Raw genomic sequence first — 11,204 nt, 5'->3', positions numbered from 1 at the left:
TGGGGGTGGTGGGAGTGCCCCAGGACAGTAGAAAGCTGGAACAGCCCACAAGAGGAGGCAGAGGTGGGGTGGCACGGCCTCCAAGGGGAACCTGGTCCTTGTCCCGTCTCCCACAGTCGGTTTCATCCTGGGCTCTCAGCACAGAGACAGCAGAGGGGCCTCCCTCCAGAAGCCAGTTAACCTCGAAGCACCCCCCATCCCAGCCCAGGGCCTAATTCTTTTTCTACCCCCACAGTGGAGTGGTGGATTCACCCAGGCCGGTCTCCAAGGCTGCAGGACCCAGACCAGCCCCTGTTCCCAGCCAGGATGACCCAGAATTCATCCCTAGGGCTCCCCTCAAGACACTCGCAGATTAGACCCTCTCCCCCCACCCTGACCTAGACCCCATCAGTGCACTTGCTGCACAACCCCCGCCCCCACCCAAGGGACTTGGAGGCCATCTGGTCTGGAGAAGGAGCTCTTGAAGCCACCTGTTCCCTAGAGGGCCACGGAGCAGCCAGCAGGGACATGGGGCCCTTTGAGCCTCTCCCCAGTGCCTCCCCTCCCAGTCCTTCCTGCCTGGTGGTGGGGACGTGCCCAAAGTGGGGCACAGAAGGGAATTCGTATTTGTTTGCGCCCTGTCCCTGGGGCTGGCTCACAGCAGGTGCTTGCTGAGTGGCTGTGGATCCATTCCAGAAATACCCAGGTCCGCTTTCTTCCCAGCACCAGGCCTGGGCAAGCTGTGCCTTTGTGTACGCTGGCAAGTGTGTGCACAGGTGCATGTGTTGTACAGAGGTGTGTGTGCGTACATGTGCACACATGTCTGCACACGTACGTGTGTGGTGGGAGCAAGGCCCTGCCTTCCTAGGAGTCTCGTCCCATGGATGGTTGTTGAGCTCCCAGACCAGCCCAGATACCTTCCAGGAGTCGGTCCGCACAGGAAGCTGGCTGACCGGCTGCAAGGGGGGCCTGCCATGGGTGCGCCTGGGCCAGACAGCGAGCCTGAGGTGGTCTCCCGGGGAAGCCACACCGAGTGGGCCTGAGTAGGACTGGAGCACTCTGGGGACCTGAGCTCCAGAGCTCTGTGCTGGGTTCCTGGTGGTGACAGGCCGCAAGAGGGTGGCTGGGAAGCAGGGGTGGCTGCAGAGCTTGGGGGGGTTGGTGACGGGTTCTAGTTCATTTCTGAGTTCTTGGGGATCCTTGCACAAACCACTGAGGACTCTGGCTGGTCTGGCCTAAACCCTAAATCCTGGGGATGGAAGAAGGAAGTGGAGCCTGGCCTGGGCAGGAGGGACCCGTTCTGCTCACCTCCAAGGTCATGAGTGGCCTGCCCAGGCAGTGTGTAGACTTGGGGCTCGTGCTAGTCCCTGCATCCCTGAGGCTTAGGGAGGTCTGGCCTCCCGGGGTGTCAGGGCTGGTGGCCCAGCATAGCTGTCCGCCAGCTGTTGGAAGGGGGGGTTGGAACCTATAAGGGAGATGCACGGGCATGGGAGCCCAGGAACAGGATCTGTGTCTCCACCTCTGTGTCTCTACCTCTCCCTGCCTTGACCTCGGTGAGTTAACCACCGTCCGGTCACCTCTGAAAGGCAGGTGGGGATGCTCTTCTCAGGGCTAAGAGAAGGTCACAAGTTCTCCGGTGTCTCCCAGCAGATGTGGGCCCCAGTTCCAGCCCCTCTACTTCCTGCAGTTTTGGGCTCATCCCTGGGAAGTCAATGCTGAGGGAGGGTGTGGAGGAAAAGGAGCCAGGAGCCAAGAGGTACCAGGGGAACAAGGAGTCCCTGGGGGGGCCCAGGGCACCAGGAACAGCCCTCGAGTCACCCCTGACATTGCAGTAGGAAAGCACAGGCTTGGGCGAGTCACCCTGCTGGTGAGATTTAGAGGAATCTTGGGGTGATTCAGACACAGGCCATGGGGGCCATGGGAGAGCAAAGCCTTCCTTCTCTAGGACCCTCCATGGGGCCCCCGTCTTTTTCTGCTGATATCTGTTGCTGCCCCCAGGGGTGCCCTTCAATGCATACAGTGAGAACGCTACTGGCAGATCCTGGGGCAGGGCTGGGAGCAGGGAAGCCCCTGTGCAGGGGCCAGGGGACAGGTGTCCTGTGCACCTGCCGCAGCTCCCTTCCCGCTGGGGAGCCTCTGCCCCAGCCCAGCGCTGCAGCAGCCCACCACCCCTGATCTGGTGTGCCACCACCCACCTCCCCCCGAGGCACCTCGGAGCCAGCACTGAGGTTGGGCTTTTACTGGAGGGTGAACATAAATAAAAAATGGGTGTTTGGCGGGAAAGAATGGGAGCACTATTTACAAATGTACATCATGGGTCCCGGGGCTCAGAGGAGGGTGAGCAGGGCTACAAGGGCCCAGAGGACCGCGTGGGCTACCAGCCCGGGCACAGAGTTCTGAACGGAGGGCTGCTGGCCCCGGGGCCCCCGCGTCAGGCCACCCGTCCCGGCCTTTTGGAATTGTAGTTCTGGGATGATGTGATGGATCCAGGCATGGTGGGAGGTGACCCGGATATAGACACCTGGGCGGTTCCGGCGAGCGCAGCCCTCACCCCAGCTGATCACCCCCGCCTGCAGCCACGACCGGCCCACCAGGCACACCAGGGGTCCCCCTGAGTCGCCCTGTGAGAGAAGCAAAGGCACGATCAGAGCCCACGGGCCCAAGAACCAGCCTCTGTGGCACCCAGGTGCCCGCACCCACTCTGCCTCTCCTTGTCCCCCTCCTCGCTCCTCCAGGAGCGTCCCTATCTGGGACCCCCCACCCCACCACCTGCTGGCTGGTCTTTCCTTTTCTTCTCTGGGATGCCCATTTCCCTAGCACCCCGAGACCGCCTGTTCTGATTCACCTCCAAGGGGTTTTCAAAGGTTGCTGGCCCACTGCACACCAGTGAACTGGATGGCCGTACTGAGTGGGGTCCCGGGGCCTGTGCTTCCCAACTGATGGAATGCCAGGCTCTGGGGCAGACCCGCCTATAGGGGCCTCCTGGACCCAGCCAGGCTGGCTCCCACCTCGACCGGGGCTTAGGGAGCAGGGCTCGGCCTCGGGCACAGCCCACCCGGTCCCTACCTTGCAGGCGTCCTTCTTGCCCTCGGCAAAGCCAGCACACAACATGTCATCCTTGATGGCTTTCGGCTGGAAGCCGGACTCGGCATCTTTGCTGTAGAGCAGGTTGCACCTGGGCGTGTCGATGATGGGCACTGCGAGCTTCTGCAGGACCCGCGGGTTGGGCAGGCGGTCTGGGAGGGCCGGGACAGCCTGCAGGTCAGCACGCTGGCTTACCGAGCACCCCACGGGCCTGCGTTCTTAAGAACCACAGCTCTGTCCCTCCTCGTTTCTTGCTTGGGTTTGGACCTCGGCTCTCGCTGCCCCCCTTCTCTCTGCTTGCCCACGGCTCCTTGGAGCTCACTTTACCCCCTCGCCCCGTCGGAGGAGAGATGCACGCATACCAGTCAACAGAAAAAGAGTGTTGGTCGCTGTGGTTCCCCCCACACACACTGCCCTTCTGCGGGCCTGTCCCCACCCTCCCCCGGCTCTGCCCCATTACCTTCCTCACTGGGGCTGCCCCAGCCAGTGACCCAACAGTTCAAGCCCGTCTCAAAGACGACCGAGGGGTCAGGCACACACACGGGGAGGATATAGTTGGTGAAGGTCACCGGGGTATCCAGCTCCACCAAGGCCACGTCGGCACTGGAGGCCATGCCCTGGTACAGGGGGTTGCTCTCCACCCGCTTCACCCGGGCGTACACGGCGTGTGGGCCTGGCCTCACCAGCTGCCGTGCCCCAAGCAGGACCTGGTACAGGAATGTCTGGGAGGTGCTGGTGGGAAAGAGCAGAGGGCTGGTGTGAGGCAGAAGAGAGACTGGGAGGGGTCGGACGGAGCTTCAAAACAGGGAGGGGCTTCGTGGTTCCTCTGAGACCAGCCCCCTCACCGCGGGCCACCGTGCCTGCCTGAAGTCCTCGGAATCGTCCTCCCCAGGGGGGTGTATGGTGGGGTTAGAAGCTGAAGCAGCTTTAATTCCTGACTTGAGTGTACACCCTTGGTAAGCCCGATGGCCTTGGGCAAGTCACCCGGCAAGTTCCCTGGGACTCAGTTTCCTCCTATGACTGTCCCTACTTGGGAGGGTTGGCAGAGTTGCCACCCCCAGGCTCCCGCTGGGGGCCAGCCTGTGAGCCTTCCTTGAGCAAAGGACCTGCTCCCTCTGAGCCCACATTTCTGAACCTCAGATGTCAAAGCATCGCAGCACTGGTGAAGCAAGAGACCAGGTGGGGGTCTGGGGCCAGGTCGCTCCAAGTCTGGTGGTGTGGGGGACCTCAGCCCTCAGGCTCGTCCGGAACCCAAGTCCCAGTCGGAAAGGGAGTGTCCTGGATTTGAGGTGTGGGAGGGGGGCAGGGAAGAGAGCCAGGATATGGGCTGAGCCTGCAAGCATCACAGGGCCATGGCCCCAGGCCTGGCAGAGTGCCTCACTGGTGAGACCAGTGTGTGTGTGTGTGGGGGGGGGGTCCTCCCTTTGGGCCATGGCGCTGTCCGAGGTGCTGGGTGTGGAGGGAGCCTGGGGCCCGCTGACTCACTTGGAGAAACAGTGCGCGGCCGTGAGGACCCAGCGCTCTGTGATGAGGCTGCCCCCGCAGAAGTGGCTTCCGTTGCGCTGGATGCTGACCTGCCAGGGCCACTCGCCCTCCAAGGCGTCCTGGCCGCCCACCATCCGGTTCAGCATTCTCCGGAGCCCGCACACTAGGGGACAAAGCCGGGGCGGCACTCACTGGGAGTCCTTCTGGTTCCTAGCCCCACACTCCCGTTTCCACTTTCTGCCCAATTCTGGGCCGTCTTTATCCTTGACCTGCGGGGAGACCTTGGGCAGGTCAAGGGCGTGGACGACCGGTCACAGGCAGACACCTCCTGGCTGTGGGAAAGCCCCCCTTCCCCGCCCTTCACCTCTGAAATGGTGACCTCAGGCCTACCTCCCCAGTCATGAGACATGGAGAGGATTCAGATAATTCTTGGAAAGGTCTTGACCCAGGGCCCGGCAAACAGGCTCCGGGAGGGACAGCAGGCACTGGAACGGTCCCACACACATTGGTGACCCAGCGGCGTCTGTTAATGTTATGGCAGAACGATTTTAGATGGCCCTTAGCCTCTCCGCTGTCGTGCTTCCCTGCCCGCCTCCCCTGTGCCTGTGCGTCATGCCTCGCTGGGCTCCCGTGTCCGCTGCACCGCCTGTCAGGCCTTCCTCCTCTCCTGTCTTGGTTCTCTTTCTGTGGAGACACAGAAAGATTGGATTCTGGGCCTCGCTCCGGGGGTGTGTGCGAGCCTGGATTCTGGATTCTGGGCCTCGCTCCGGGGGTGTGTGCGAGCCTGGATTCTGGATTCTGGGCCTCGCTCCGGGGGTGTGTGCGAGCCTCTGGCCAGTCTTGCTGCTCTCAGATGGGCCCCTGCCCTTGACCCCATCCAAGGGCCTCAGATGCTTACCACTTGATGCCGCGACTCCCTGAGTCCCTGGAGGTGAGAAAAAAGGGGGTGATCAGCCCGCTTTGCCAAAGCCAAGGTCTGCCTCTCCTCTGACCACTGCTGGTCAGGGCAGCCCCTCCTCCTCCTTAGGGTTCTTCCCAGAGTCTTGCTCAAGTCTCTGCGGTCTCCAGGAAGTAGAGAGAAGCCAGCCAGTGGCATCATGGGTCAGTCCTCCCAAGATTCCAGACCCCTAAAGTACCGAACACCTGTCCGGCATCTCAGTGTGTTCTGTAGTTGGAACCTGAGACCCCCCCTGCTGGGCCACCCCCCCAGGGGAGAAGGCAGAGGGGTCAGAGTAGAGTCCGTATCCCCAGGACCTGTCACCCCCCACATCTCTGGACTCAGTGAGGCACACAGGAAACCTCCACCCCAGCCCAGTGTCAACAACACTCTAGAAATACCTGCCAGTCTCCCAGAGCCTCCAGCGTATCTGGTTGACTGGGGGTTGGGGAACCTGATCAGAGCTGAGGTGGGGAGAAGCTGTCCAGTGAGGGTGTGGCAAGTTCATTCTCACCAGAGGAGGTCAGCAGGCCCCCAAAGGGGAGGGGCTGCGGGGGCGGAGCCATGCTTCTCCATGATTCTGGGGGCTTTTACAAGGCCCCCTATGCTTCCTGCTAGAGCACCGTTCTGGGGGTGCACTTCCCAGTGCTGAAGGTGGGGTTGGACGATGAAGCTGTGATGGGGAGAAGGTGGCCCCAGGGGGCTGAGCAGGCACAGGCAGGACTGTTTTCAAAGCAAGGGTGCCAGGCAGAAGTGTGGGGGCAGGCATGCTGCCCAGGCCAGTGATGGGGACAGAAAATCTGCCCTGGACATTCCAGTGCCTGATTTGTGTTAACAGATGCCCTTCTAAAGTGCTGGAGGTTGTTCCCTCCAGCCCCCTTTACCTAGTATAAAATAATTTAATTGGACTGAAGACACCCGACCAGCTGCTCTTCCTAAGCCCTGATGGCTCTGCTCTTGGTTGATGCATCAGCTCACCCCAGTCCTCGTGGGCACTGACGTCCCTTCAGGTTCATTCCCTCCCTGTGCAGATTCTCCAGGGCCTTCTGGTTCTCCCCACAGCCAGCCCCCCTTCCCTTACATGCAGCTGGGTCTGCTGTCTGCACCCAGGATCAAGTACGCACTCCTGTGGCCCGGTGGACCCCCCTCTTGAGTCTTTGCAGACTCCTCAACCCAGCTTCATGCAACTCTCTGCTTCTCCTAGAGGTTGAGCCTTCTGACCTCTGGGTGCTTACTAACAACACCCCTCTGCCTAGAGGCCCTTTCCTCCTAGTCCCTACTCGTGTGAATCCAACGAGTCTCAAGTGAAATGCCACTGCCTCCGAGCAGCCCTCCTGGCTTGTGTGGTCTGTCTAGGAAGCCTGCCTCCCACTCCTGAGCTCTCCATCCTCTTGCTGGGCCACACAGAGCTCTGCCCACCTCACTGTGGAGGGAGAATCATGGTCTCAATTCACCTAGGGACCCAGGAGCTCAGTCCAGGTGAAGCACCCTTCCAGGGGCCCTGAGCCCAGGGAATGTATAGAGAGAAAGAGAACAGCTGTGGGGGCTGGCTGACCAGGAAGGCATACTATGGAGTCCTGGGCTCTGCAGGGTGGGTGTCCTGTCAGGGGCTGGGTGAGCCACCTGGGGTGTTAGGCCCCACGTTTGGGCCAAGGTTCCCATCCTCCTATAGCTGGTCAGGCTCGGCTGGTGGGGATGGGAGAGTCCCAAGCTTTTAGTAGGTGGGAGGGGGGGTGAGGATGGCATTGAAAGAGCCCACAGCTCCTGCTCACAGCTGTTTGTGGATGCACACTGCTGTTTCCACTTTGGCAATGACTGTGATTACTCACCCCATTAGGAGCAATCATGGCATTACACCCCAAGGGGAGATGGGCTCCCTCCAAAAATGTCATTATGCCTGTGCCAAGAAGCCAGAAGGCAGGCAGCAAGGGTTGGGGAGGCCCGGTGGAGCCTGGAGAGACGGGGGCCTCCCCACTGAAGTGCCACCCTGGTGTCCTCTGACCCCTGGTTGGAAGCCTGGAGCCCCGGCAGAGTCGAAGCCTGGGGTGACCTGGCCCGGCACTGGGAGGTGACTTGAGGACAGGGAAGTGAGGTGGCACCGGGCTGGCCAGGCTAGCCCAGGAATGCGGGAGTGTTTCCTGGGCAGGGAGCAGCCTGCCCTGTGGGAAGGGGCCTGGCAGGTGGGGTTCCCCTGGCTGGCACCTGCTGACCCTGACCCAGGGTTGGGAAAGGGGAAAGAGAGGCAGGCCTTGCTACTCCCCACACATCCTCCCTGCCCGGCGGGGGCAAGAGCCTGCACCCCTTGCCCCCCACTCTATGGTGAACCCCTTCCCGCCTCCCGAGGGTTCCCAGGCTCAGGTGGCATCTCAGCCACCCCTCCCCCCACCCAGCACAAGGTGATCCAAGGCTTTGGAACCTGGGGGCCCCAAGTCCAGATCCTGCACACATGCAGCCCTGTGTCTTTATCTGGGGATGGGAAGAGACTGAGATGGGAGGAAGCAGAACCCCCAAATCCAGAGCTTGGCCCAACAGCAGAGCAACAGAGAGAATGGGGGCAGGGGGGAGAGGGAGGAGAGCCCCTCACATGTTTCTGCCACAGGGTCCTCCTGGACCTGTGCCCCAGCCTCATCCTGCCTTCCGCACATCACTGCCCCAAGAGTGAACCTTGGAGCCTTCCCCCCTGCCCAGCAGTGCCCGCTGGGTGGGAAAGGGAGGCGGGCACTGCAGCCCCAGGTCTGGCTGGGGAGTGGGGGATTTTCTCGGGCCCCAGGAAGCCCAGAGGGCACCCCTCTGGGCAGGAGGCGGACCACCTTCCTGCAGCACCCAGTACTCACCAAACCACAGCAGCCACAGGAGAAGGGCCATGGCTGGCCGCCACCTCATGGTCTCAGCCTGGCGGGGGCACTGGGCCGGGGCGCAGTGGGGGCCGGAGGACCGTGAGCACTGGCTCAAGGTGCAGGGCTCCATGAAGTGGGGTTTTATGCTGGAGGTGAGTGTCAGCTTGGCTATGCCGCTGGACCTGTTGGCCCGGCCCGCCCAGCTCCTCTCAGCGGAAGGAGGTGCCCCAGAACTCCCAACTTCTCCATGACCTGTGCCTGAACCCCGAGAGAGCAGACCCCTCGCCCCAAAATACCTTAGAGTCTTGGGGTAGGGGTGTGCCCGCCCCATTTGGGTGCTTGTGGTCTGGGATTCCACCATCACTGACCAGACACCCCCCAACTGGCCACAGGCCCCACATAAGCTGATGGCAGCAGGCCCACCACCATCCCTGTTTCTTTCATTCATTGATTGGTTCATTCATTGATTTATTGAGCACCAACTTGGTATCAGGGCATCAGGTCTGTGGTTTACCCTGATGAGGACGGGGACACGGAGAAGTCCGGGTCACCCGTGCTTACAGAACCAAAGGCAGGGGTGCGCTGTGGGTGTGGGGGCAGTATCCCTAGCTGGCTCCAGCATCCCTCACGGGCCCTTGGCCCGGGAGGACCTGCGTCCCGGGACCCCCCCAAAGTAGGGTGGGGGTGGGCCCGACCCCGGTCCCCTCCCCGGGGCTGCACCATTCTACCGCGCGCCGTGGGCGGAGGGGCTTCCCGGCACCCGAGGGCCGGGGCGGGCGGGGCGGAAGCTCGTTCTGGGAAGACCGGGCCGGTGGGCGCGGCTGCCGGGCTCCGGGACGTGCGGCCGCGGCGGAAGAGTCCCCAGAGGAAGTTATTTGGGGCCCGGGGCTGACGTCAGGGCCGGACTCGGGGCTGGGGCAGCCGCTCCCCGTCCGGGCCGCGGGGTCCCGGCTCGGGACCGGGTGCTGTCGGCCCCGCCAGCCCGGGCGGGTGGGCGCCGGGCCGCGGACGGAGCCCTGTCTCGGTTCTCCTGCCTGCGCAGCGGGTGCGGGCGCAGACTGAGAGTGAGTGGGGCCGGGGTCGCCAGCCGCGGGGCGCGCTGGGTGTGCGGCAAGCCCCCGGCCCCCGCCTGCGTGGCGCAGCCGGCCGGCGCGGGCCTGCCCCCTGGTGGCCGCGCGCTGCAGCGCGGGGCGCGCGGACCCGGTGTCTCCTGGGCACCCCGCCCCGCCCCGGGTTCTCGCTTTGGTCCCCCTGCGGGGGGTCGTCACCCCCAGTTCGTTCACCGGTTCGTCCCTTGCGCACGGTTTCCTGAGCGCAGGCGGTGCCCGCTACCACCGACCCAGCCACCGGGACTGTCGAGGCGGACAAAACAGACGCTGCTCTCCGCGCGGAAACCACGAGGCATTCTTTACGGGGAAAAACGTCTAATCGCGAATTGTGGAAAGTGTTTCAAAAGGACAACCGATTTGACTAATAGGCTTTACTGAGAAAGGTACGGCCTCCTTAGTCAAGTAAATGCAAATCAGAGCCAGCCGGGAGAGGCAGGTTCTCCCGCCGGGAGTTAGCAGGTGGTGGAGGAATGCTGCAGGTCGGGGCCGTGCGGAAGTGGGGGGCTGGTGGGCGCAGCTATCCCGGGAGCCGGCTGGTCGGTCCATGGCTTCAGCTTTTTAAAAGAGGTATTTCCTTTGGTGCAACGACTTGGCTGCTGGCAGGCTATTCCAAGAGGAAACTCCGAAATACAGAGTAAGCAGAAACGTGTTAGTGGGCCACGTTTCACGTTGTGTTTATATGGCAAAAACAAACAGACAAACAAACAAACCAAAAACACCAAACAAATCAACAAAACAGAAATTAGTCTGGCCATGAGTAGAATTCCCAAGTATAAAGACGTTTTCAGTTCTAGAACAACAGCAGCGACATCGTCCAGCATCCAAAAGAAAAGGAGGCAGAATGTTCAGCAGTGACTAGCTGGGGACGGGTGATCAGGTGATTTCTTTTGAAAGCAAGTGACAGGAAGGCAGCTTAGATTCGTGGAACACAAGGGATGTTCATGGAACATTTGGTGGCTTGGCGGGACCCATTCCGTGCGACCTTGCTGCGATGTTCCAGTTGAAGGAAGAGAGGCAGGACCCCGGGTGGCTGCCTTTGGCTATCTGTCCCCAGGATGCTCTCTGCCTCTCTCTGCGGTGCCCAGGATGACTCCCCAAGCCAGGAATGTGGCTGCCAGCCAGAATGGCTTCCCCTAAGGAAAGCCAGTTGAGAGGAACAGAGCTCCTTTTCTGCCCCATTCAGATGAACCACCCCAGGAAAGGACATTAAATGGCCAACTTGTCTCCTGGCCATGTGATTGCCCTAGGCTGGTCAAATGCCGCCACATGGCCACAGGACAGAATTTTTTTTTTTTAAATAAAGATTGTATTTATGTATTTATTTGAGAGAGAGAAAGAGAAAGAGCACAACCAGGGGGAGTGGGAGAGGGAGAAGGAGAGAGCCACTGAGTAGAGAGTCTGATGTGAGGTTCATCCCAGGACCCCAAGATCATGACCCGAGCCAAAGGCTGATGCTTAACTGGCCAAGCCACCCGGGTGCCCCCAGGACAGTTTGTTAATAGAAAGGAAGAGGGAAAGATACCAGTCAGTAAGAAGCAATAACCACCACACTCTTTGTGAACATGAGAGTCAAATAAAGACAATTTCAGACATGGGACATCTCAAAAAATGTAGTCCCCATGCACTGTCCTTGGGAAACTATTCGAGGAGAGATGTTGTCTGACTGTGGGAGTACAGCAAGGAATTTAGGAAATGTGTGCTGCGGAACATGGAGCTCCAACGCAGAAGAGTGGTGAAGGGACCCTCTAGGATGCTGGTGGGGGTGGGAGCTGG

General features: G+C 61.1%; 1 protein-coding gene across 2 annotated transcripts; it reads right to left on the bottom strand.

Moving 5' to 3' along the window:
• Positions 1-2,203: 2,203 nt before the first annotated feature.
• On the bottom strand, positions 2,204-8,655 carry PRSS27 (serine protease 27). 2 transcript variants are annotated; one of them, XM_059415993.1, is made up of 6 exons: positions 8,320-8,586; positions 5,447-5,473; positions 4,549-4,711; positions 3,524-3,795; positions 3,046-3,215; positions 2,204-2,600 (listed from the first exon to the last, which is right to left on the bottom strand). In XM_059415993.1, exons 1-6 carry the CDS (start codon positions 8,450-8,452, stop codon positions 2,307-2,309), a joined length of 1,059 nt encoding a protein of 352 aa, XP_059271976.1. In that variant the 5' UTR covers positions 8,453-8,586; the 3' UTR covers positions 2,204-2,306. The 2 variants fall into 2 exon arrangements, with proteins under 2 accessions (XP_059271976.1, XP_059271977.1); XM_059415994.1 differs by having other exon boundaries at positions 2,511-2,600; positions 3,046-3,234; positions 8,320-8,655.
• Positions 8,656-11,204: the final 2,549 nt, after the last annotated feature.

This window comes from Mustela nigripes, chromosome 11 (assembly GCF_022355385.1).
Source record: "Mustela nigripes isolate SB6536 chromosome 11, MUSNIG.SB6536, whole genome shotgun sequence".
NCBI lineage: Eukaryota > Metazoa > Chordata > Mammalia > Carnivora > Mustelidae > Mustela > Mustela nigripes.
The sequence above is the reverse complement of the archived record's forward strand: the minus strand, read 5'-3'. Positions and strand labels throughout refer to the sequence as shown.

Bases quoted from the DNA above. Each gene is read 5' to 3' on its own strand.
- PRSS27 (XM_059415993.1), bottom strand. From the start codon at position 8,452: ATGGAGCCCTGCACCTTGAGCCAGTGCTCACGGTCCTCCGGCCCCCAC. The intron at 3,796-4,548 runs GTGAGTCAGCGG...CTTTCCCACCAG, and splicing joins GCCGCGCACTGTTTCTCCAA to CACCTCCCAGACATTCCTGT. The intron at 3,216-3,523 runs GTAATGGGGCAG...CGGCCCTCCCAG, and splicing joins GGGCAGCCCCAGTGAGGAAG to ACCGCCTGCCCAACCCGCGG.